At 36.5% G+C, this 27929-nt stretch overlaps 1 protein-coding gene across 1 annotated transcript in view; it reads left to right on the top strand.

Annotated features, from left to right (window-relative positions):
• Positions 1-27929, top strand: part of LOC115425562 (netrin receptor UNC5C-like) — a 287867-nt gene that overhangs the window by 203143 nt on the left and 56795 nt on the right. The window contains exons 5-7 of the mRNA XM_030143191.1: positions 12936-13116; positions 16276-16443; positions 16713-16877. Coding sequence (XP_029999051.1) covers positions 12936-13116; positions 16276-16443; positions 16713-16877 — 514 coding nt within the window. The remainder of the gene's footprint in view (positions 1-12935; positions 13117-16275; positions 16444-16712; positions 16878-27929) is intronic.

Here is a 27929-nt window from a genome sequence, read left to right as displayed (position 1 = left end):
TCTTATAGAGTTGGTGTTATAATAACCGACATAATATGGTTCGAAACTACTCTGATCTCTTAAACAGACATAATCAGCCGACAAGCGTTTACCGATCTAGGTTTAACAACTTTTGAACCATTAACCTTATCAATAAAGTAAAATAATTCAGCTAAAATCCAGCATCTCAACTTTAAGCAAAGTCAGATATGACCCATCATCATCTGCAACATTGATTTACCAATAAAGCTCATGTAGTTTAGTGGTTGTAGATGTTTGTTTTTATGTTCAGTTGATATATTTTCCCGATAAAAGTCACTTTTTCTTTAGTTTTCTCATTTTGATCAAATAAACTTTGAACTTACTCATCAGTAAATTACATATAGGAAGGTGAATGGGCGAGGTCAAGGGCGTCACAGATGGACAGCCCGCTACTTTTTAATTCATAACTTTTGAACCAGACAAGTTTAAGACAAATATTACACATAATTGGAAAGGTCTAAATGCCATCTTAAACATACTCAAAGGGCAAAATTTAGTTTCAAATATTTTTAAATGAAAAATATAAAAAAACTGCTGTGTCACGGATGGACAAAAAATTAACGTCCATTTTTTTTGTGCAAGAATTACAAAGTTCTCAAAAGCGAAGTTCCTATGACATTTTCATCCTAAAATGTATTCAGTGTAAACCTTAAACCCTCTATTTTAGAACCTAATAATTGGTTAGAGGAAAAAAATATTTGCTCATACCTAAATAGCAAGAGTTTTGAAAAATGGCAGCGTCACAGATGGACAACAAAAGTAAATATCAAATTAAGCTTTTTTTTTTTTCAATTTTTTTTTTTTTTTTTTTACAATATTTACAGCATACAAATTATATTAACATTATATTCAAATGTATTTTACATAGATATATGCATTTATTAATTTTGAACATGTGTTTAGAATATGACATAAATAATATAACAGTCAAATATCAATGTATTTGGAATAAATTTAGTTTATTTATGAGAGTTTATAAAAATGAACCCAGAATGACAGCACAAAACTTTGTCACTTTCTAAACACTCACACTCATAAAACTCCTCAAAATTTTATTTTTTTTTACATTTTCCTGAAAATATAAGTAATTACCTACCCAAAAATTTAAGTTTGGTGTAGATTATTGTAATTAAATTTTTTTTGACCAGATGTTAACCTTCCCTTGACTTCGCCTAAATGTCACATTGCCTCTAAAAAATGGAAAACATTATAATAAATGGACATAAATCGTTTAGCAAAGGTTAAATGTACAGAAAATTCATTGGGAAATCGCCACTACTTTGAGCTTTTATGAACATCCAAATGCAGAGGATAACATTATAATGAATGGTGATACCTGTTAAATAAATGTTAAATGTAGAGAAAATTTAATTTGGAAGTCGCCACAAAAACAGTTTTAAGGATTAAGCTCATCACAAACCAAACGCTGCAGAGACAATCAGTGAATGTTTGGCGCAGCCTTTGTGACATGCACAGTTAATTTGTCAGTTTATGTGCCACGTTTGTTTGATGGGGAGGAAAACAATTCAAGACAAATTGTTTTCTTTCAGTTTGTTTTTGTTTTTATGTTTATTTTTGTTCATATGATGGTTTATCTCTGAAACAGCAAAGTCCTTTTGTTCATCTAATTACAATGAGCTAATTGTTTTGTCTTTTACCAACATGCACATGTATCCATACACACACACACACACACTCGCGCACACACACACAGTCTTCACCATATCCATGTGCACTGTTGGATTAAATTTCTATTAGCTTTCCTCGATTGAGTTTGAAGATTGTTGATTAGCCAGTAATGGCCTTTGTTACTGCACTAATGAATAGCTTGATTACAATTCTACTTAGCTACACATCAGGAGGCGAGTGATATGTGTGTGTGTGTGTGTGTGTGTGTGTGTGTGTGTGTGTGTGTGTATTTGTGTGTGCCTTTAGGTGTGTGTGGCATCTGTTGGTATTATCCTCTGATAAACACACACACACACACACACACACACACACATATACACACTCACAGTTATAGCCAATTGTCTGGGTTTGTGTCAAGAAAGCTGATGGTAGCAGAAGAAAATGATAGATGGTCTTCTGTGCCAACACTCATCTCTCATTCTCTCTCATTCTCTCTCTCTCCCTCTCTCTCTCTCTCTCTATCTCACTCTGTCTGTCTCTGTGCTTCTCAGTATGTTTTCTCCCACCTGCTCTTGATTTCTCCAGCCTACTGTCACTCGATCTGTTCTCCTTTTTCTTAATGTATCCATCCTATCCTTACTCACATCCTTCCATTCCGTCCCTTTCTTTACATTCCTCTCACAGCGTCCTCAACCCCCTCCTTTCATATCTCTCTCTCTCTCTCTCTCTCTTTTCTGCTGACTGGACTGACCGTGCTCTTGAGAACTGCGTTGGCATGTTTTGTTTGGTGCACGTATGTGGCTTTGTAATATGTTTGCGTGTGCATATGTGCATCTGTGAGTGTATGCTAATGGAAACAAGCATGCCAATTACTGTGATGGCTCTCTAGATGCCAGTCAACGCCAATAATGAGTGTGGCACATCTGGCAGAGGTGTATGTGTGTGTCGGAGGAGGAGGGAGTATAGGGACAAGGTTGAATGTTAGAGCCGATGTGGGAGAATCAGGTGATTTTTCTTCTGACAGTGAACTTCCACAAAGGATTTGATGCATTTGTTAACTAAAAATGAAAAACAAGCAGTGGATTATTTTATGGAAGAGACACAATCTACACAAGATATTTCAAAGATTAACCCATAAAGACCCAAAATCAACTACAGATCTAAACTGTTTAATAACTGTCGATCTACTAATCCTATCAATACATGTAAATAATTGGTGTAAAATGCAGTTTGTCATCTTTTCATGGTCACCAAATATGACCCATTTGGACGTTCAGAGGCTCCGTAGTGAATATGGAAACACCGTCATCTTCTTCAACAGTGATTCACCAGTAAGACCATGGAGTTGGATCAATGACAGTGGATGGACACACTTGGTTTACTTTCAGTTAATAATAAATTTGACTAAAAAAGTCACATTTCTTTAGTTTTCTCTGTTTTTCATATAATATCCATCAACTTTAATCTGCACTTTTATGAACTTCTACATGATCAGTGAATTAAATACAGGAAGATACCTGATTTATATTTAAAAACGCAAAATACAGAATAAATGGTGATAAATCAGTGAAAAAAGGTTAAAAACAGACAAAAATACATTTGGGAGATTCCACAATAGTAGCACTGGGTCTTTATGGGTTAAGTTTTAATGATCTGTAGCGTGTGAAAGTAGAATTTACCCATAAAGATCTAAAACAGCCACCGGTAACCTAAAGCATCTACTGATCTGAAATGTGTAATAGCTTCTAAATCACTAAACCTATCAATACATTGAAAAAAAATTGGTGTAAAATGCAGTTTGACATCTTTTCATGGTCATCAGATATGACCCATTTTGACATTCAATGGCTTCGAAGTGAATGTGGATACACTGTCATCTTCTTCAACGTTGATTCATCAATTAAACCCATGGAGTTGGATCAATGACAGTGGATGGACACACTTGGTTTACATTCAGTTAATAATAAATTTGACTAAGAAAGTCCAAATTCTTCATTTTTCTCTGTTTTTGATATAATATCCATCAACTTTAATCTGAGCTTTTATGGACTTCTATATGATCAGTGAATTAAATATGAGAAAATACCGGATTTATATTTAAAAACGCAAAATACAGAACATAAAATTAGAATAAATGGTGATAAATCAGTGAAGAAAGGTTAAAAATAGAGAAAAATACATTTGGGAGATTACACAATAGTAGCACTGGGTCTTTATGGGTTAAGTTTTAATGATCTGTAGCATGTGAAAGTAAAATTAACCCATAAAGACCCAAACAGCCACCAGTAACCTAAAGCATCTACTGATCTAAAATGTTAAATAGCTTCTAAACCACTAAACCTATCAATACTTTGGAAAAAATTGGTGTAAAATGCAGGTTGTCATTTTTTCATGGTCATCAGATATGACCCATTTGGACGTTCAGAGGCTCCGTAGTGAACGTGGAAACACTATCATCTTCTACAACATTGATTCACCAGTAAAACCCATGGAGTTGGATCAATGACAGTGGATGGACACACTGGGTTTATATTCAATGACTGATATCTTTACTGAAAAGTCAATAATATCCATTAACTTTAATCTGAGCTTTTTTGAACATCTACATGATCAGTAAATTGAATATAGGAAAATACCTGATTTTCACTGAAAAACCACCAATAGAGGATAATATTAGAATAAATGGTGAACAATTGCTTAAGAACAGTTAAATATGGAGAACCGTGTCTATCTGAAAACTCTAATTTGAGCCAAACCTACATAATATGAAGAATACACTTTGACAATCAAAACTACCAGTTAAGTTTATAATTTAACTTGTTGTTTCTCACTTTCATGACATATTAAACCCAGTGCATCTGCTATGTCCAGTATGATCCAATTACAGTATATCTGCAGTTTTAAGTCCAACAGAAACAATAGACTTTCTAATGGTTTGTACTGGTTTATTTTTGTGTTGTCATGTGGACAGGGATATTTTCCAAAACTGAATTTGTGTGGGAAGAATTAAAAAAAAAAAAAAAATGTCAGGAGAAAATATGCGTTTAGAAAAATACCCATGTTATTATGAGCAGGGCAGCAGACAAGGCGATGTGAGGTTTGTGTCATAGTTCAGAGGATGCTTCAACAATGTGACTCTCTCTCTCCTCGTCCTTATCTCCCGTGACTGCCTCCCTCACTGTTTCTTTTTTCTGCTGTCCGACACCTCGGTCTCAGTTTGCCTTGAAAATAATGTGACAGAGCTTGCCGGGGTGGGTAGTGGGAGGTGGAATTATTAAATCATGGAAGGGACACATGAAGCACACTCAGTCCCTACCCACACATAGGTAGAGTAATCCCTGTGAGAGCTCTTTAACCCACTCATCTGTGGTCTTACAGTGATCCAGATAATATAGCTAATCAAGAGGATAATCCTCAGTGACGAACATAATAACACTTAAGTGAGTCACAGGCGCGCACACACATGCAGTACAGCTTGATTTCCTGGCATTGTCTTTGATTGCAGATGGAGATTTTTCATAACTGGTTTATTCCATGTTTCGTCATACTCTTATTATGTACGTGCCCGTTTGCGTCTGCCGCTACTTTAAAAAATTAATGTCGTGATTCGGTGGCTGATTCTATCCGTGAACCTCGTATCTCTCCGCTTGTATCGACTCCCATATGAGACGCTTTGTAGTGGCTCTACAAAGCATGTCATATTTTAGCATTTATCATAGATATTCTTTGCTCTGTTATCTCACTTCTTGCTCTGTGGTCTGCCATTTGTTTTGCTTTTGCAAGATTTATACTGTGTTTCTCTTTGTGACATAGTGTGACTATGATGTTCCTGCTCTCAATAGCAGATATGCTGCAAAGCTTTTGCGTTTTCAAACATTTTATGCTGCTCTCTCCAGTGCAACAAAAGGGGGAATATATCTCTATATCTTGGCCTACTTTTATCTTACACAGCATGCGTCCAAGCTTTTGTTCAAACAAAGATGCATATCGCAATAGATTGTATAATACATTACACTTTTCTCATGCTTTATTACACAGCATGAGATGGGCATTTGGCCTTAACTTGCAGAAAATCTGAAATAATCACTCCCTTTTGCATAAGGCTGGTAATTCCTGTTATTAAGTCCTGAGGAAATAAAGATCCGCATTTATCAAATATACAAGTACACAGGCTTTGAGAGTACCTGAAGGGAAATGAATGTCTTTGTTGGTAGGTTGAAAACATCACAAAAGAAAGGGTGTAACTGATCAGGCCAAGCTTTTATCCCTCTGAAGAGAAAGCAAACTGTTTTCTATGTCTTTGGAAAAAGAATGGACTCTTCTTGAACCGCACTTGAAATCCTGTTACAGTTTAAATGGAGGGCAGACTACTTTTTTGTGTATGTGCACTGTGTCAAAGGGTGTTTTGTGTGGGTGTAACAGTGCCAGAGATTGAAGTGTCTCCACAAAGGCATGTATAATGTTATTATTTCATATATACACAGCAGCAATAAAGGTTTTATGGGTGTTTTCTGTCTGGTGGTGTGTGGGTAAAGCAGAGAGACAGGTGATGTAGGGCCAAGAGTTAAAATAACAAATACACATTTTCCCCTGGGGTTGACTTGATCCAATCAGCCTCCCTCTTCCATTCACACACACACACACACACACACACACACACACACACACACACACACACACACACACACACACACTCTCTCACCAGCTGTGGCTAATGATGCGGTGGCAGTGGTAGTATAGCCACCACATGTGGTCTCTTTGTCTGAGCCCAACAGAGCACATATCAGTCTCACATGCTTCAACCTTTAGGCATCATCAAACGCTGCAGCTATTTCCAGTGCATTATCGCACAAGAGCACACAGCCAATTTTAATAAGCTGCCGGTACAGCCCTGCATTAGTATTATTTCTTTTCTTTTTTTTTTTTTTTTTGCTGGGAAATGACTTGATCGCCCATTTTAAAGCAAACATTATGCTGGATTCACACTCACGTCACATTCTAAACACTGATCTCTGAGCTCACCAAAGAGCCTACAAACTAGAATGATTCATCAATTGATTGCTGGAAAAGCTGATTATATAAATACACAATCCCTACATCTCAGTTACCTCTGATCAAATCACTAGTGGTTGTATTTTTAATTCACTATTTGCATAAGATGGTTTTCATTTGTTAAATTGTAGCTGCAGCAAAGGTCTGCTTATATCACTGTGGCATCGAAACATTTCCTTATAAGGGATGTTTAATGTTATAAGTATTTTTTTTTTTTCCTGTTTTTTGTTGTCCACTCTGGTTTATGGAGCCATATTGTTGGTGTGTGTTAGTTGAATAAGCAACTTTTAGAGCAGAAAGTTCTGCAGGTTAATTAGAAATTGAAATTTATTTTAATTTTTGAAGCATGGTTCACATGTTTATCCTCACTGGTGTTGTTGACTGACAGTTAATTATTAATGGTGCTTTCAGGAAGAAGTGAGCAACGAAGGAAGTAAATGATTGCATAGATTAACTGTAGACTTCCAAGGGTATAAAAGAAGATTAGATAGATGAGTTTAGTGTAGATTTGAACTTTTCACGCACTATACAAAAATTGTAAGTCCATTTACTATTTTAATATAATAAGAAAAAATACGGAAGATTGTAAAATGTTATTGTATATTGATTGATCGATTGATTGATTGATTGAAATTTTTGTTTCAAACATGTAGACAGTGAAATCAAAACAAAATCAACCAACAAAATATTAGTAATGATACATAACTGGTTGATAAGTAAACAAAATAAAATAAATAAATAAAATTAAATAAATTAAATATGCTCAAAAAGGAGTAAGAAGTAAAAGCTTATATACTCCTATCCCCAGTCTCTATTCCTTATGATCTCTATATAGCAATTATTATTTTATATGAATATCAATATAATAATAATAATAATAAGAAGAAGAAGAAGAAATACAAGAAGAAGAAGAACGATAATAAAACAATATAACACATCCTTATTCCTATATACACTAATATAATAATAACCTTTTACAAATTATCATACCAGTATCAGCATTCTCAGCTATTAATAAAATCTAAAAAAAACAAACAAAAAACAAAAACACATATACATATGTAATATAAATACATATAATATTGTAAATTGTCCTATGTAGTACTATAATAATAATAATAATAATAATAATATATTCATATATCCATATTTAAACTAGATATTATCAACGCATATGTAGCAAAGCCCCACTCTGAAAAACCACCAGATGCCCCCCCCCCCCCCCCCCCAAGCCCTTTCCCCTCTATATTTTGTAAAAATGATTTGTTTTTAATGAATAAATCATCATCATCATCATCATCATCATCATCATCATCATCATCATCATCATGCCATTCATTGACAACATTTTAGTTACTGGATTAACTCACCAAAGCTAGGAAGCATGGTATAATGGCATTTCACGACTCCTTCTGGGGAAACTAATAAAGAGGAAACAGATTATGGATTATAATCAGGGTATTTAATGGATTTAACCAGCTACATTTTACAGTTAAACCCAACCAGACGCTCTTGTAGTCCCTCAGGGGTCTTTCCTGATCAGGAGAAGGTACTCTGAAGCAATGACTCTCTTGGGATCATTTTCATTTTTCAACACCCCTTTCCAGTTAAACTTGTTTTTCTCTTTTACCCTTTAATTTTCTGTGTCCTGTGGGTTGCTACTTCACTGCCTGCATGCTATTTTTTTTCCCTTTGATCATCAAGAGCCAAATTCAGGTCAAGGGGTGGTATAAAGAATATCAGTGAAAACCTTATATCTTCTCATTGCTGTTGTGTTTCATTTAAGAGTCAGCCTGTTATGGAGACATCATCTGCTTCTACTTAGACATGTCCCGTTACGGTTGGGACAACTATATGAACATGTTTACAGATAATTTATTCTCTGAAGACTGAGCTATTCAACGTCACTTTGTGATTATCGACTTAATACGGCTTGAGAGTGTGGCTTTAGATTAGAGTTTATCAGATATATTGTTTTAGATTGTACTCTGGTTTATTCTCTGTCGTAGCTTATTTAAGTAACCAGAGCGTGAATGAATACAGTCCATTTACAGAATATGCTTTTGTTCACTACATACTACACATATAGGGCCAGATCTACTAAGGTCCCAATTTGTATTTGCGTGTGCAATCTAAAATTTTGTGTGTGAGGTTTAACCGTGGTTTGTGGGTGATTTACAAAGATTACTTGCAAAAATTATAACAGGTGCAAAGTCTTGGAGACCACCTTATGTAAATGAGGATTTTGTGTGCACTTTTGGAGACAATACGCTGTAAAAACTGCTCTGGGATAATCCAGGATTAATGGGAACAGTGTGATAAAATGATCCATACACAAGGAAATGTAAAGTTGGAAGAGTTTGGTCATAGAAGGTATTGCATGACCCATTCATTAATTTATTTTTCATTTTAGAGCTCGGGGGGAGGGGTTGTTGGACTGACTGTCACGCCCACATAATTTCGTCACACTGTAGCCTAATGTTGGTGCGTATTTTTAATCACAATCGTCAGATCAAGGGGAAAAGAATCAAAAATATACTCACAAGGGTGAAAAATGCGTTTCGTCGTTTCATCATTTTGAAGTCTCCTTTTTGCGACAATAACCATTCCATGTGTGCGCAATTACGCATACAAACCGTTTGCACCTCCCTTTGAGATGTGTTAAATATAGATGCAGTTTCTATGAGTAAAGTTGCTTTTGGGTTTGATAAATCACTTTGCGTGTGCTAAATTAAATTATGAATGAATGTTTATTTCAGTTAAATACAAAACACATACATATTAAAAAAGAAACAAACAAACATAAAATGAACACAATTTGTAACTGAAAAAGGAAGAAGCTGAAGCCAGAGGCTTATTTCTGCTTCTCCTATTCCCATCCTTACTCCAAGTCCACACCTGAAGTTGCAGCAGATTAGTACTTAAACACAAATTATACTGCATTCGGTGTTATAAGTCACTTTGAAATCATATTACTTTCATAGCCCTTAAGAATTTGACAAATTAAAGCCTTTTTGAAACTCGACAGTGAACTACACAATTTCACTTCATCCTTCAATTTGTTCCATAATTTGACACCGATAACAGAAACACAGTGATATTTAACGTTTGTTCTTACTTTACATTTTTCAAACACAAACATCCCTCTTAAATTATCATTTCCTTCTCTTAACTTAAAAATTTTCTGAATACAACGAGACGTGTTAAATATAGACACAGTTTCTATGAGCAAAATTGCTTTTGGGTTTGATAAATCTCTTTGCGTGTGCTAATTAATATATTTACATTTTCTCCTCCCAGCACACACACAATTGCATATAAACCCCCCGTATTGCATATTCATTGCGGCAAACATACTAACTGGATTCAGACACACTATTTTGCACCTTTGAAAGACGTAACCCTTAGTGCGCACTGTTAGTAAATCAGTTTATACATTTTTTTTGTGTGTGGAATGAGTTTGCACACGTTTTTATACACGTAAATCTTTATTAGATCCAGCTCTGTATTTGCTTTCTTCAGACAGAAAACCTACCTTGTGTTTTGCTCTTATAGTACAGGTAGTATTTGCCCAGCCGTTTGTGTTCTGCGTATATACACTGTATTTTTCTTTTGTTTTGTCTTTGCCTTTTCTTCAGTATAACCTTTACTTTGTAATAGAAACTGAAAGGTCACACAGCATCTCACTTTTTGAGATTGAGAACACAGAGCTCCAGTATGCCCCTTGGCCAAAGATCAGACAGCGAGGCAGGTAGAATAACTGAGAGAGGAGGATGACAAGGAGGCCGGGGCATGCAGTAAACTGAAGAATAGCACCGAATTTCCTCTTCTTCTGAGATTTCCATTTCCTAATGTGAAGGGAGGAGGAAATTAAACAACGTGAATTAAACCACGCCACTTGGACATTTATGTGGCTGCCATAAAGCTCGGACAGGCTGAATTTATGAGGGTTTGGACCAGTAAATACAGCACTCAGGAAATGTGATTAGCCTCATAAATAGGATAGTTTCCCACTGTCCTTCCCTTCACCCAAAGTACCCTGTGAAAGCATATGTTTGAGATGTTTTTTTTCCTGCTCACTCCCACCCTTGGCTTCGATTCTGTGAATGACAACCTTTATGATAAGACGTTACTTCCATCACTTATAATAAAAATAGTTAATAGTTTTACACCCTTCTCCCTAAAGTACATTTATTTGCTCATAAAATCCACCTGTCACTTCTGAGACATATTTTTGACAATAGGTTTATCTTTTCCACTGACACAGGATATTGACATAAGATAAATCTGTCCCCTTTTCTTGCATGTTTATTGGTTTAACCCATAAAAACCCAGTGCAGTTCCCAAATGAATTTTTCTGTATTTCTACCTTTCTTAACTGATTTATCACCTTTTTAAAATAATATTATCCTCTATTTTGCATTTTTTTTGGTGTAAATCATATGTTTTCCTATATTTAATTCACACATCATGTAGATGTTCATGAAAACTCAGAATACATTCAAAGTTAATTATATCAAAACAGAGAAAAATTAATCTCTTTAATGATTTACCATCATTTATTATATTATCCTCTGTATTTTTAATTTTTCATTGAATACCAGGTATTGTCTTATATTTACTTCACTGATCATATAGATGTTCATAAAAGCTTGGATTAAAGTTCAGGGTTATTATATCAAAAATAAGAGAAAGCAGAAGAAAAGGTGACTTTTTCAGCAATAACTGAACACAAAAACAAGCATCTCCATCCGCTGTCGCTGATCAAATTCCAGAGGTTTTACTGGTGAATCAATGTTGTAGAAGATGACAGTGTTTCCACGTTCTCTACGGAGCCTCTGAACGTCTAAATGGGTCATATCTGATGACCATGAAAGGACGACAAACTGCATTTTACACTAATTATTTACATGTATTGATAGAATTAGTTGATCAAGTGGTATTAAACAGTAGTGATGGGGATGAGACTGCATATGTCGAGACCGAGTCCAAACCAAGACGAAGACCATAAAAACAAGTCAGTTTTCATGACCATGATATTATATCACCCTAGTTAATAATCAGCAGTTAGGCAGTCTGGCAAACTCTTGCCTACTTAACCTCTTCATATGGACTTTTTACTATCTTTAAAAAAATCCCCACCATATGCATCATCTTCTGGCAATTTTTCAAAACTGCTTCAACAGCACTGCTCTGTCATCAACATGTTAAACCCACCCTGCTTTTGAATCATAGTTAGGACGTGCAGAGTAAATTCAAATTTGCCAGTGGTATGTGTAGATTTGTAGGCTACTTTACAATATTTTTCCAATATTTCTAAAATGTAATAATTTTGACAATACACTAGAACATAATATTCAATATCCTTTAAAACTTTTCAAATGTAGCCCATCAACATTCCATATGTTTTTATATTATTATTATTATTATTATTATTATTATTATTATTATTATTTAAATTTATTTGTAAAGATGGATAATTGAATTTTTTGTTAACACGAACATAAAAAAAAAAAAAATGTGTTGGTCTCGAGGACTCGCTTTAAAATTACGAGTCCTTCCTCCCACTGTGGTCCGAGACCAAGTCAAGACCGAGTCCTTGACGGGTCAAGTCCAAAACGAGACCGAGAAAGCAGAAAATGGTCTCAAGACTCAAGACCGGACGCGAGTACCTCAACACTATTAAACAGTTTATGTCAGTAGATGGTTTGTGTCACTGGTGGCTGTTTGGGTTTCTATGAGTTAACTGAATTTCCTCAAACTATCTGTGTGAAACCATCAATTCCTGTATTTATTCTTTTTACTCATACTGTATCTATTCTAGAGACTTTAGACTGTTTTAGTGAAAAATATCACTTTGACAGTGGATTGTATTCCCCTTTCACCAGCCATTACTCTGACGGTGAATCAGTTGTGAAAACAAGATTATTCTGTGATCCTATAATATTTCTCAGCTGGCAGGATCTAACAGTGTTACAAAAAGCCAAGAGTTTAAATTGATGTATAATATTTTATCTGCTTTAATTGGGTTTTGGTTTATAGCATCAAGACACTCTCCCACTGTAAAATCAGATAAAACCCGCTGCTCTGTACTGTCAGTACACAGTAACGCCATTAAGTACCTTTATCTCTCCTTTGCCTAATATTTCTGATGGCTTCTCTCTGTCTCTCTGAGGTGAAATAGAAACATTTAATCTGACTCGGAGCTTCTCGTCTCCATCTCTGTCTTGCAGGTGGAGTGGTTGAAGAATGAGGAGATAATTGACCCGGCTGAAGACAGGAATTTCTACATCACCATCGACCATAACCTGATCATCAAACAGGCCCGACTCTCCGACACAGCCAACTACACATGCGTTGCAAAGAACATAGTAGCCAAAAGAAAAAGCACCATAGCTACTGTAATCGTTTACGGTAAGCTCTTGGGTTTATCTCTGCATTTATGTGAAGGGGTAGGGTGTCAGAACTGAAAAGCACTTGATATGACACCTTTTCTAACTGCTAACTGCCGCGATCCAACAGCGTCTTTGATCAACCAGCCCCCATCTGCCGCCTGAAATGAGCTCTACTGCCATGCCAGATAGCTCTCTTTGTGATTGGCCTGATTTTCCCATGTCACCCTTGACCTCATCCAATTAAAATCCACCAATCATGTCTTCAGTTTCAAATTAGAACACTTGGGCTCTCCAAATGTCTTTGTTTTCAGCCAAGAACCCCACTACCAAATCAATTGTACAGCATATGGTGTGATAACAGCTGTGACAAAAACAACAAAAAATAACTTAGAGTTGCTCGGTCTTAAATGAATGCGAATTTGTTTTTCAGGCAAAGCTCTTCTTGCGTTGTTGTAGAAAAATGCCCTGCAAAAAATCTAAATCTTACCAAGTGTATATTTGTCATTTCTAGTCCAAATATCTCATCACACTTAAAATAAGACATAATCACCTAAAGAGTAACTTTTCAGTGAGATATAAGAACTTATTTTTAGATAATAGATCTTGAAAAACTTATTTCAAGAAATCTTACCAAGATTTTCACTTGTTCCATTGGCAGTTTTTTTTTTTTTTTAGCTAAATTACCTCCGCCAAATAGGTTATGTTTTCATCGGGGTTTGTCTGTTTGTTTGTTTGTCTGTTAGCAAGATAACTCAAAAAGTTATGGATGGATTTTGGTGAAATTTTCAGATGTTGATACTGGCACAAGGAACAAATGATTAAATTTTGGTGGTGATCGGGGGGAGGGGTTGTTTGTTTGTAAGTAAGTAATTTATTTGTCCATTTAACAAAACATGATATATACATACATACAGTTTGGATTTCTATATTACACGTGGGTGAAAAGGTGTAGGCTGAAGCAACAGCTTATTTATGCCTACCCTATTTACAAAAAGGAAAGATGCAGAAACAAAACAAGACAAGAAAAGCACTCGGAGAGCGCAGACCTCCGCCAAGACAGATCTGCCCCCGCGGTCACCACCAAAATTTAATCATTTCTTCCTTGTGCCAGTATCAACATTTCCTGAAAATTTCATGAAAATGCGTCCATAACTTTTTGAGTTATCTTGCTAAAAAACAAACACGCACACAAACACGCAAATACACAAAGCAAAGTCATCACAATACCTCCTGGCGGTGGTAATAACAAGATGGTGTAGTTTTAAACAATAATATAGATAAACAAATAATATAATCTAAGCAAAATCTTAGATTCATACTGATAATTTGCTTAGTTTATCCAGACATTTTATATTTATTGAATACATTAGTTTTAAACATCTGTCTGTTAGCAAGATAACTGAAAAAGTTATGGAAGGATTTTGATGATTTTTGATGATTTTGATTTGGGGGGGATCTACCTTGGCGGTGGTCTGTGCTTTTCTAGTTCAATATATATATATTTATTTATTTTTTTTTTTTTTTGCTTAATTCAAGCAAAAAAAAATCTGCCAATGGAACAAGTGAAAATTATCTTGATAAGATTTATTGAAATAAGATTTTCAAGATCTATTGTTTAAAAATAAGTTCTTATATCTCACTGAAAAGTTATTCTTTAGGTGATTGTGTTTTATTTTAAGTGTGATGAGATATTTTGACTAGAAAGGAGAAAAAAAAAACACTTGGTAAGATTTAGATTTTTTGCAGTGTGTTTCATATTTCTTGTGTTTTTTTCTCTTCATTTTTACCAAACACTACCCTGACATGAGAAAATGAGAAATGTTTTGTGGGGAAGCAATGCATAGCACAAACACATAGAAAGTATGCCCCACCCTTTACACACACACACACACACACGCACACATATACACACAACAGCATAACACTGACTCTATTCAAGAAGAGGAGTGTTTCAATCAAAAATAACTGTGCATGTGTGCGTGTTGGATGGAGACAGCGAGAGATGGAGTGGTTTGACACTGATGTATCCTTACAGAAATAGATTGTTCAATCTGTGGTTCAATCTTCTCGGCTCCACAAGGGCCTGGCTGACACTGGTTACAAGGTGAAATAGTAACGGGAAAAAAACACAGGAACATAACGGGGGGAAAAAATGGAACGGCTACAGACAGAAAAGAGACAGGTGAGGAGAAAGGAGAGGTGGAGGAGAAGCAAAGTTAATAACTGGAAAACCCAAGGAAGGAGATGACAAAAGTTGACTACCTGATTTTTGCAGTTACATTCCTTCTGGATATCCATTTCTAATTGGGCATTAGGAAAAGGCCCGGGCACTGAGAGAGCTGTCAGGAAGCAGGAGAGGAATTTCAACCCACTACACTTCTCTGGACATCAGCTCACTCTCCTGGTCTCCCTTTATACCTCCTCTTTTCTATCCCCCTGTCTGTATTTAATCCACTCATCTTTACCTGTTACATGGAGCATTTTTCCTCTATATGAAAATCAATAATAATACAATAGAATGAAGTGGCAAAATAAACAAAAACAGATTCACAAAAGCACAGAAGAGACTATGAAAGCACTTATGATTATTTTAGCTTCTGAGCAATTGAGTCTCTGAGACTATGGTTTTTGTTATTATGATTTTATTTATTTATTTATTTATTTTCAAATTTCTGTTTCCCTCCAACAAGGGTGCAGGGTTAAGCAATTTGCGAGCAGAGTGACAGTATGTGTATGTTTTATTATGTGTTTTAGTGGGTTTGAGAATGAGCATTATAGGGAAAAATTGTGTCACAGTAGCAGTAGGGTAACAAAAACATTGCATAAGACTGTGTGTGTTTGTGTGTTTGTGTGTTTGTGGTATTTGAGAGCAGAAAAATCCAGCTGTTCTCACTAAACTTGAACAACCCAGCCTCTTGGCATTTGTAAAACACTTACTGAATCCATCAAAACAAGTAGTTCAATTAAATCAAACACCACATTAAAATCACAAGTCTCTCCGTAGAGAATTACACTTGATTTATTACAGAATGTTTTCAATGCATTTTGTGTTATTTATATGCATGACCAGAGGCCTATTCTGAATGCATACAAACCCATTTATTGCTACATACAGCTTTAACATCAACTTTCAGAACAGTTTGATTAAATGTTTATTAACTTGGCTCTGTTATCACAGTGAACGGCGGTTGGTCGACTTGGACAGAGTGGTCAGCGTGTAACAGTCGCTGTGGGCGGGGCTTTCAGAAACGTACCCGAAGCTGTACTAACCCCGCCCCCCTCAATGGTGGACTCCCCTGTGATGGACAGGCCATACAGAAACAGGTCTGCACAACGCTATGCACCGGTAAGATTCAACCCAGACTCACCTTATACCGATTCAGACATTACTGTGTATTCTTTTTTCCATTTTTTAAAACTTTTTTAAAAATTATTATTATTATTATTATTATTATTATTATTATTATTATTATTATTATTATTATTAATAATAATTCATTTTAAATGTCTTTTTTTTTTTTTTTTTTTTTTTTTTTTTTTTTACATTACTGCGTATTCTAACATCTCTCTCTCTGCTACATAATCATACTTCACCTTCCTGTCCTCTCCCACTAGTGGATGGCGTTTGGACTGAGTGGAGTAAGTGGTCTGCCTGTGGGACAGAGTGTACTCAGTGGAGAAGGAGAGAGTGCAACAACCCCGCCCCTAAAAATGGAGGAAAGGACTGTGAAGGACTGGTACTCCAGTCCCAGAACTGTACGGATGGACTCTGTATGCAAAGTGAGCAGACTTCAGTTTAAATAAATTACTAACAATTTCTGTTTTATGTATCAACTGATGACATAATCATTTACTGGCATTTTTAATCATGGTTAGATAACTTTTAAGAACAGAAGTAGCAGAGAGTTTACTTTTAATAATCAGACAATTTACAGTAGGGCTGGGCGATCTCACCAAAAATGATCACATGATGATCTTTAGAGGAAAAATCATGATCCAACATTTTCTCACCTCTTATTTAAAAGTAGGAGTTAAACCCAAACAATGTTAACCTCTAGTTTTCTCTGATTTATGGAGGAATAGTCTGCGTGTAATGGTGTTTATTGTTATCTGACTAGAAAATCTGAATTTTTATGTCATATTGGACCAACATTATTGCAATATTGACTATATCTAGCTGAAGTAAACATGAGTGACATTTTACCGTGTATACAGCTGCAGTGTTTCCATTAATTATCTCAACTGTGGCAGCTGCCCGCTGGTGTTTTATAATGAATCAAAAACATTTTCCCCCCAGCGTAACTCATAATCATCTGTCTAAATCCGACTTGTTGTATGTCAGAGTTTAGAAGCCAGACCTACAGCTGACAGACTTGCATCACTATTTCTTCACCAGTAAAACAAATTTTGCAAATTAAAGTGGACTTAACCTGAACACTTTTGCACAAACAGACACTAAAGTATCCCTACAATAGGACTTAAGTGAACTCATTAGCTTAGTGACCTGTGCTAGTGATAGTAATGCTACAAAATGCTCTGTTTAAGATAATAATAATAAACAACACATTTAAAACGAACATAATATAATTTTTGATTATTTACTCCGCCCCCCGAAGGGGAGGCAAGGGGTATTGTTTTTGGTTCGGTTTGTTTGTTTAACACTCTAGCAGCAAAACTATTGGTTAAATTCATACCAAATTGGGTTTATAGATTCCCAGTGACCCAGAATAGATCTCATTGCATTTTGGGAAAAGTACATCAAAGATAAAAATTTTTTATGAATTTTTAATTTTAATTTTTTTTTTTATCCCATTTACTTATAATGGGAGACATTTCTAATGTCTGTAGCAGCATAACAATTTGTTGAATTCATACCAAACTGGGTTGATAGATTGCCAGTGACCCAGAATAGATGTGGTTACATTTTGGAAAAATTAGGTCAAAGTTAAAAATGTTCTATGAATTTTTGTTTTATTCCTCCCATTTACTTAAAATGGACAAAATTTCAAATGTCTATAAAAAACATCAATTTTGTTTAAATTTGCTTCAAACTTGGCACATATATAGAGGTAATTAATATACTGACATCACCACATGCATAGACATGATGACATCAACTGGATGGATGCCTAAATTAGCTACTATACGTGCGAGGGGTGGGGTTTCTTGTGCCTGGCACCACTTGGTACTATCTAAGTTGGAGAGATCACCCAGCCCTTGTTTCCAGTAAAGTATAGTATCATATCATAGTATGTATCTGTATTTATAAATCTATAATAATCTATGTTTAGAAATTCATAACTGAACTCATCCCACCACACAATACTACACTACATATAGGTCTGGAATATAGCAAACTGTGTTCTCATTGAACCCCTGGTTTGACATCCACTGCATGATTTTGAGATGAGCTACACTGTTAGAAAATGGCTGAGAGCTGGGTAGAGAGGTGCTGAATGACCAGGTATGGATGTGTGTGACAGGAGTAGTTCAGAGACATCTGCAGCAGGGAGAATTCTAAGACACCTACAAAGAACAATATGAGGCTCTGACAGGGTTAGGTTGGGTTTTTGACTGCTTTGCCACTTTACAAAACTCAATATCACCTTAAGTGTACACTATATTTAGAATATGTTCGCTGCTTTGCCTAGCTGTCATATAGTGCTTTTTTTTAACAGCTAATATCCTGAAGTTCGCTTCATGCCTGCCAGACTCACCTGACAATAAGAGTGATCCAGTTTCCACCATGAACAGGTTTTTTAGCGCATTAATACAGATCCGCCTCTGTTGCAATCCAGTGATTCAGCTGCCTTCATCAGGTACAGTTGAATGTAAAATTTGGGCAACCATTAAGATATAGCACAATTTGATAACTTTTTTTTACTGAAAAGATATAAACACACCCTCATGGAAAGTAAGACAATATTACATATTATAATATTACATAATCTGAAAAAAAAAAAAAAAAAAAAAGCATGTGGCATGTGCAAAACTTGGGGCACCCTACACACTCAGAACCCCCTCGGCAGATACCAAAACATGCAAATGCTTTTTGGGGTCAGCTAAAAGCACTTTTAACTCTTGTATGTGGGATATTCTCTCATTCTTTCTTGCAAAAGACCTCTACTTCTGCAATATTCTGGGGCCATCTTGCATGCACAGCTATTATAAGATCTACCCACTGATTTTCAATGATGCTTAAAGCTGAGGACTGTGAGGACCATTCAGTGACCTTCATCTTATGTCTCTAATGTAGTCCACTGGGGATGCTGACGTATCATCAGGATAATTTTTAGAATGCATCATCATCTTTTGACAGTTTGATGTTTGCTTCCAGAATTTGCTGTTTTTTAGTTGAATCAGTTCTTGCCGCTACCTGTGCAATTTTTCCTGTGTCACTGGGTGCGACATAACCCTGAAGCATGATGGATCCAGAACAGATGTCAAGCTGTTCTTTTCATGAATGCTGCTCCTTTTTTATTTCTCCTAACATACATTTGCTGGTTGTAGCCTAAGTGTTCTCTTTTAGCTTCATCAGTCCGCAGCATTTGTTCCCAAAATGCATTTGGCTTTTTGTCCCATCGCACGCTTTTGATGTTGGATTTTATGATTAGGACACCGTACGGTTTTCTCCTACAGACTCCCCCATGCAGGCCTTCTTTTGCAAGTATAGCACAGTGGAGTAGAACACCACCACTCCTGAGTTTGCTAAATGGTAAGATTTTTTGCTGTCAAATGGGGATTGATTCAGCTCTTTGACCAGCTAATAAGCAGTTCTCTCTGAGATTGCTCTTGGTCTTCCAGATGTCATCTTGACCTCCACAGTTCCCCTCAGCTGCCATATCTTTATTATATTTCACACTGTGGAAACAGAAAATGTTTCACTATGTTCTTGTAGCTTCCCCGGCTTGGTGGACACTTTCATTTTCAGTCTTACAGAGCTGCATAGAAGACCCCACAGTTGCTGAGTGTTTGCACAAGGTCTAAAGAGTCAGAGAATTTAGACTTTACTTTGACACTTCCTGATGACACCTGTTGACATTATTCACAGGCTGATAAAGATCTGAGCTTCTAAAAACTTGTAAAACAATCTGAGACATGGGAACATGTAGGGTGCCAAAACATCTGCACATTCCAATTGTGTTCTTATTCTTTTAATTTTTATTACATTTCTGAAATAAAATGTAACCATGCATTAATGTTGCTGGTAATATTGACATTTTTCCACATACTCCAGAGGCTGTTTATATCTTTTCCATTAAAAAAGTCACCAAATGAAAAAGATGAAAATGTTTTTTCAAGTGATGTTGACTGTACTTTGCTGTCAGTTTGGATGTGAACTTGTGAGTCTGTCAGGCATGAAGGGCTTCTCCATTAAAAGGATCTATATGACAACAACGTCAAGTAACACACTGTACATTGCTGTCTTATTGTCACAAGAACTGGATTTTGAAATAAATCCAATAGTTCTTTGTAGAACAGTGGCTTCAGTCACACATTAACAATGACGGTTTGGCAGAGTTCCTCTGAAGAACAGGTGGGCTGTTCACCCTGATCACAGTGCATTAGTATGGATTATACCAGCATCAAGATGGGATTTTAATCAGAAAATGGCACGCTGAGCCATTTTCACCTCTGAAAGACAGATTTTTAGGAGGCTCTGGGGGCTCAGCTGGTAGAGTGGGTCCAGCCTTGGACACTTTCTGCATGTCATTCCCTCTCTGTCTGCCTTGGCTCTCATCTCTCTAAACTGCAGAAGCAGAAAAAGAAAAAACAGATTTTTATAAATTGGCAGATTTTTATATGTAATATCACCAGCTGCACAATACTGGAAAAAACTGACATTGTGATTATGTTTTTTTAACCCTCCGATATATATTGCGATATAAAATAGCTGTGTGGTGCCGATGTAAATGGTCAAACAAATCAGTTGTGTTACCTCTCGTGTCAACAACTGCAAGGCACTATCGACGCAGAACATGTCTTTCAGTATCATCCTTTTTGTCGCTGAAATAATCCCAAATAACTGATGTTGCTTTTCTTTTTGGCACCAAGTCTTTGTTTTTGGTGATTTTCTCTTGTTCGTTGCTCATTTTTCAATGTTGTTACCAGTGACTCACTCCATGTGCAGGGGCGTGGTCTGCTTTGGCAAATTGATTAAGAACGATTGTGATTGGTGGATCGCTGTGCGCAGTGTGGGTCAGGTACCCTTGTAGTTAGATGAGAACACACTGAGTTCATTTGCAGGACCTGCGATGTGACTATTGCACACACGTATATTGCAATGACGATGCTCAAACATGCAGCTCTAGCATTGATGTATTTCACCACAATCGAGTCATTTAATTTCTTTTTACAGCAACATGTTTTTGTGTTTAGTATCACTAATGCGTTTCCCATTCCATGTAAACTTCTGTCAAGTAATTAACAACTCACACAAACAAAGCAGCTGTCAGATGTATCCCAGTCAAACTATCCTAGTCAACAGGCTTTAGAGGTTCGTCAACATAAAGACAGGATTCCTTCTTCTTCTTCTCTGCTCTTGCTTGTGGATGTGTTTACTTGTCTCTGTTTACTTGTGCCACTCCTCCCATCATCATTTCCTCCATGAAACTATAATTTTCAATTTTCTACTGCAACAACTACTCTTTGTATCCATTTTATATTCTCATTTTCATCGTTTTTTTACTCTGTCTCTCAGTCCCCCAGGTTTTATGTGTTTCTCCAGGAAGCTTTCTTCTTCTCCTTTTGTAGTGGTTTCCTCTTATTCAGCCTTACCCACAAAACCTCCATGTACATTGCATTTGATTCATCGGCCAGTCATCTTGATTAATGTTACTATTTCTTGTTCAGAACCCCAGTCAAAGTTCTACCTCAAGCAGTGGTAAATCATGTGTGGAAAAATCTGTGAAATAACAATTTTCTCATTTCTGACACCAGTAAGAAAAAAAAAAGTGGTAAATTCAAAACCGCATGGAAAGAGGGGGCTGAGTCATATTGGGACGAATATAGCAGCAGCAGTTTTTCCAAGGTGGAGGCAATTATATTTGTTGACTTGTAGGAATAGTGCTTGTTACTCCCTGTGCTCAGAGTAATTGGCAGACAAGCATCTGACGTGAAGAGAGAGAAAGGGAGAAAAGAGGGAAAGAGAGAGAGACAGGCCTGACCATGTGAGGAGGGAAAAAAGGTAAAATCAGAGACATGTTCATCTTGAAACGAGTGCACATATTGGACACGATACACCTATGGTTTCCATCATTGCTCTTCAGTCTTCATACTTCAGAAACATAAATCTACCAGTAAGTACCAGTATAGTAAGAATTTCTTGGAAGGGGGATCATCTCTGCTTCAGTTGAGGAATTAGGTCCACTCATTCCCATTTAAAGCTGTGTATGACTTTCATTACCAATTTTTCCTCAAATCTGTAAAACCCCAGTCATAGCCTAAGTATCACGAATCCGTAAGTCTTTCCGTGAGTACGCACCTGAATCTCTTCCCTCATGGTGAACAATTTCAAAGTGCACTCCACCGTAAACAGTCCATTTGTTTTCAAACAGAGCCGGTTGGTCACTTGGGCATTTTCGTAAATTTGTCGCAGCTACAGTAGCAAGAGACAATGAAGCTGTTTCCGTGTTTGTTGCCACTGCAGCCATAATGCAGCTGTGTGGAGCTCCGCTTTCCGAAATGCACATTGTGACAAATTTCCGAAAATGCCCGAGTGACCTACTGGCTCTGTTTGTAAATAAATGGATTGTTTATGGTGGAGTACACTTGGAAATTGTTCACCGTGAGGAAAGAGATTCAGGTGCGTAATCATGGAAAGACTGACGGAGTCGTGATACTTAGGCTATGACTCAGGTTTTACACATTTCATGGAAAATTGGTGACAAAAGTCATACACAGCTTTAAGGTTCCCTGACCTTATGATATTAGAGATGTTATGCTGATGATGTTATGATGCTCACTCATAAAACAGCGTCCAGTTGTCCATTTCACTGAACAAACAAAAAACTTTTTTCATTTGCTACTGAAGGAAAAATATCTAATCTTGACTAAACTGGGCATGTTGATTCCAAATCTTAAACTAGAATTTCTTCATCATGTCAGGATTTTGAGATATTTGAACTTGTAAAAAAAAAAAAAAATTCCAGTCTTACACCAACACTGTTTATTGTGTGATAGTATGTGCTGATAATTAAAGTCAGAATTATTTAGAGAGGAACACCAAGCCCAAACAAGCTTGGCTCAAAATTGTCCCAAAACTTTTCAATCACAGTCTTTTGTGTGAGTGGTTTTTGTCAGTTTCCTGTTGTAGAACCAACAGTAATCACCATCATGGGTTTAAATTGGGTTGAAACTCCTTGGAATATAGTTTCCATTTCAAAATATATTGATGATTGTTTACAATGCTCATCACTTACATCATCATGGGAAAAAAAAATAAGATGTGGGTGGAGGAAATTAAGTTTGCCATTACAACATTAATGCATGCATGCATTCATTAATTTTCTTAATAGCTTAATCCTCTGGAGGGTAACGAGGGAGGCTGAGCGTATCCTAGCTACCAACAGGTGAAGGCGGGGTTTACCCTGGACGTGTCCTCAGTTCATCGCAGGGCTGACATATACAGACGGACCACCCTTCACTGTCACTTTCACATCTATGGGGGATTTAGTGGCCAATTAACCTGTTAAGCAAGGTTATTATTGTTAACGAATGAAATGGCGAAAACTAGAATTGAAAAAACATGTTTGCTAACTGAAATAAATAAAAACTATAATTAAAAGAAAAAATGATAACTAACTGAAACTGTATTGTGCACTTACAAAACTAACTAAAAATTATGGATAAAATTCCCTTCGTATTCTTCTTTGTCAATGTCGGATTGATAAGAAATTGATTTATTTCGCTCGAGCAATTTTAGCTTCACGGTCCGTCACTTCTCGTCACTTGTCATTTAGAGTCGTCTTCTCTTCCCCACTCTACCTGGAAACATGGAGACTAAAGTTGGAAGGAATCAGCAGAGTCCTGTATTGGATTTCTCTGAATATGACGGCGAGGAAGATAAAAGATATGAAAAAACTAAAACTAAACTAAAACGAAGCATTTGGAAAAAAAAAAAAGTAAACTAATAAAAACTAGTAAACCTGTTCTAAAAACTAAATAAAACTGACTGAATTAGAGAAAAAAAGTAATAACTAAATAAAACTAAACTATAATGAAAAATCCAAAACTATTATAACCTTGCTGTTGAGGTGCATGTCTTTGGATGGTTGGAGGAAGCCCGGACAGAACCTATGTGGACACGGGGAGAACATGCAAAGTCTACACAGAAAGGCCAACGGCGGCCAGCGCTGGATCACACACAGAACCTTCTTGCTGTGAGATGACAGCGCTGACACTATTTTAAGTGACATTTTGCAGACCATCTGTTCATATCCTTTTTAGGAGCAAATACTTATAAATTTGGACTCTATGTTGCCCTGAAGACTTCACAAATGAATCCCAAGCTATTAAATCTAGAGAGCTTTGAGAGGAATAGAGGATTTCTGGAATATGAGTTCTTCAATCTAGGGCTCAGTGAAAATTCCAGCTTTCAGGTTTCCATCATGTTGGACTGCACCACATTTTTGAAGGTATTAAAAGCATCTGACTTTTTAGCAGTTATAATTTCTAGAATTTAAATTATGGTGTGATATGCTGTTAAATGCATCTTGTGCATAACTCAAAATCCTCACATGCCAGAGAAATTTAGCTTTCACATTTGGAATCAATGAACCAGATTTAAGTGAAATTGCATATTTCAGAGATTTTATTGATAATAAAGGAGAGATTGTCACCAAACGCCCAGGAAGAGATACTACAAACTAGTTTTTCTATAACCTACTAAGGGCCAGATCTACTAAGGTCCCAGTTTGTATGTACTACTTTGCGTGCGCAATCTAGAATTTTTTATGTGGGGCTGAACCATGGTTTGCAAGTGATTTACAAAGATTGCTTGCATAAATGACAACAGGTGCAAAGTCTTGGAGACCGCCCTATTTAAATGACGATTTTGTGTGCACTAGTGGAAACAATACGCTGGAAAAACTGCTCTGGGATACACCAGCACTAATGGGAACAGTGACTGAAATGATCCAGACGCACAGAAATGTTAAGTTGGAAGAGTTTTGTCATAAAAGGTATTGCATGACTCATTCATTCATTTATTTTTCATTTTAGAGCTGGGGGGGTGTATTTGGATTGACTGTCACGCCCACATAATTTCGTCACACTGTAGCCTAATGTCGGTATGTATTTTAATCACAATCATCAGATCAAGTAGAAAAGAATCATTCCACAAATGTTCACATCGGGGTGAAAAATTCGTTCTCTGCATCTTGTTTCGTCATTTCGATGTCTCCTTTTTGCGACAATAACCACTTCCATGTGTGCACAAGTACGCATACAAACCGTTTGCACCTCCCTTTGAGATGTGTTAAATATAGACGCAGTTTCTATGAGCAAAACTGCTTTGAGTTTGATTAACCACTTTACGTGTGCTAAATTAATATATTTACATTTTCTCCTCCCAGCACACGCACAATTATGTGTAAATGCCCCATCTTGCATATTCATTGTGACAAACATACTAATTGGATGCAGACGCGCTATTTTGCACCTTTGATAGATGCGACCCTTAGTACGCACTGTTAGTAAATCAGTTTGTTCATTTTTTTTGCGTGTGCAGTGAGTTTTGTACACGTTTTTATACATGCAAACCTTTAGTAGATCCGTCCCTAAATGTTGTTTGCATTGTCTTTTGTGCAAAGTGTTTACTTCTGCATGTTCAAGGCTCATTTTAACCTAGAAGTGATGTGAGCCTTTAGAGAGAGAAAAAAACCTGATCCAAACAGTGAATCCTTGTTTGTCTGAAAAGGCCGTCTGTCTTCTGCCAGAGGGAGGTGGATAGCAATGATTTAATTCGTTGTCCGTGTCATGGGCAATGGAATAATACTATATAATCCCTCAAAAAGCTTTGCCTTTAGGCACGTTATTGACAGACCTGACTGTATATGTAGGGCCCTGCCCACTTATGCACTGTCTCTGATCCATCTAAAGGATTCCCTGAGGCTTGTGAGGTATGGCCACACAATATGTGGTAAAACCTAGAGGGGTATAGATTTAGGCTCATTTCCCCTAATTGATTTTCTGTCTTTAAAATGACTGTACAGACGTGGTTTTATGTCAGCACTAATGTTTCAACTGTTTCCTGTAGCATTTACAGGAATCCATGAAGTATGTATGCATGTGTATGTGCTTGTTTGTAAGGTTAGGAGGGAACATCCTGCACACACAGCAGTAATAGGCTACATATGTAAACCCTATACTCTTACATACAACATGATATTCTGTTTTAATCTCTTTACTGTGTAGTAGGGGTATGTTTCAGTGTTATTGGGTTGTGAATGAAACGATAAAACACTGGGAAGGTAGAGAGTGAGTTAGTGTTCTTAATAGTGCTCTGTAATTGACTTTGTGTTCAAAAAGCTCTTCACTTTCCACTTCTTTTTTTATTTCTCATCCTCTTTCCACCAACACCTCCCTCCCTTCTATTTAATTCAGTGGTTTCTCTCTCCTTTTTTTTTTTTTTTTTTTTCTAAACTTGTCCTGTTATATCCTGAGACGTAGAAATCCATTTGACCTCGCTTTTGGCCCCTTACTCTGCCTCCTCTCTTTCTGTTTATGTGTTTAACCAAGAGTTATAGAGTGTTCTCACCAGACGTTGCAGGTCTTTTTTTCGAAGTTGTTTGTGTTGTTTTATATCTCTTGGCCTGCTGACATTTTTCTGACGCATCGATCAGGATTTTTGGAGGAGATTCACTCAGTGCGCTTCTGTCATTTTCAAGAGCATGACATTTTTCTGCACGTGTATGCGCGCTTGTATGTTTGTGAGTGTATGTGGTGCATGATAGTACTTTTACAGGGTGGGGAAGCAAAATTTACAATATTTTGAGGCAGGGATTGAAAGACAGTGTACGACCAATTAGTTTATTGAAAGTCATGAGAATTTATTTGCCACAAGAAAATTGACATAATAGAAAATGTTTTTATTCTATGTGTCCTCCTTCTTTCTCAATAACTGCCTTCACACGCTTCCTGAAACTTGCGCAAGTGTTCCTCAAATATTCGGGTGACAACTTCTCCCATTCTTTAATAGTATCTTCCAGACTTTCTCGTAATAGTTTTGCTCATAGTCATTCTCTTCTTTCCATTATAAACAGTCTTTATGGACACTCCAACTATTTTTGAAATCTCCTTTGGTGTGACGAGTGCATTCAGCAAATCACACACTCTTTGAGGTTTGCTTTCCGGATTACTCATATGGGCAAAAATTTCTGAAAAGGTATGGATAATAGTGTTAGGTATGATTATGACATCAATATATGTTTGGTTTCAAAACAATTGACATAGTGCCTGCTGAGAAAAAACAACTAAATGTTCATTGTAAATTTTGCTTCCCCACCCTGTAGTTGTATAAAAAAAAAAAAAAAGATTGACTAAAAATCTAAAAAGATTTGTCAAATTTGCTGTATGTTCTGTAAAATCACAGTAACCACAAAAGACATTACCTTTTATGGAAGTTCTTGTTGTTTGAAAAGAACATTGAGTGGTGTTTGTATTGTATTATACAAAACGATTGGCAGTATCAGCAGGAACGGTGGAGAAATCAAACCCATCTCCCTGCTGAAAGCTCTATTCTTCACCTTCTTGTGCTTTCTCATTGTGGGTTCTAATCACCTCACTTTGTTGTATTGTTTCCTGCTCTCTGTGTGAGCTGTTTTCTGCTCT

Source organism: Sphaeramia orbicularis, chromosome 9 (assembly GCF_902148855.1).
Source record: "Sphaeramia orbicularis chromosome 9, fSphaOr1.1, whole genome shotgun sequence".
NCBI lineage: Eukaryota > Metazoa > Chordata > Actinopteri > Kurtiformes > Apogonidae > Sphaeramia > Sphaeramia orbicularis.
This window is presented reverse-complemented; position numbering and strand designations above follow the sequence as displayed.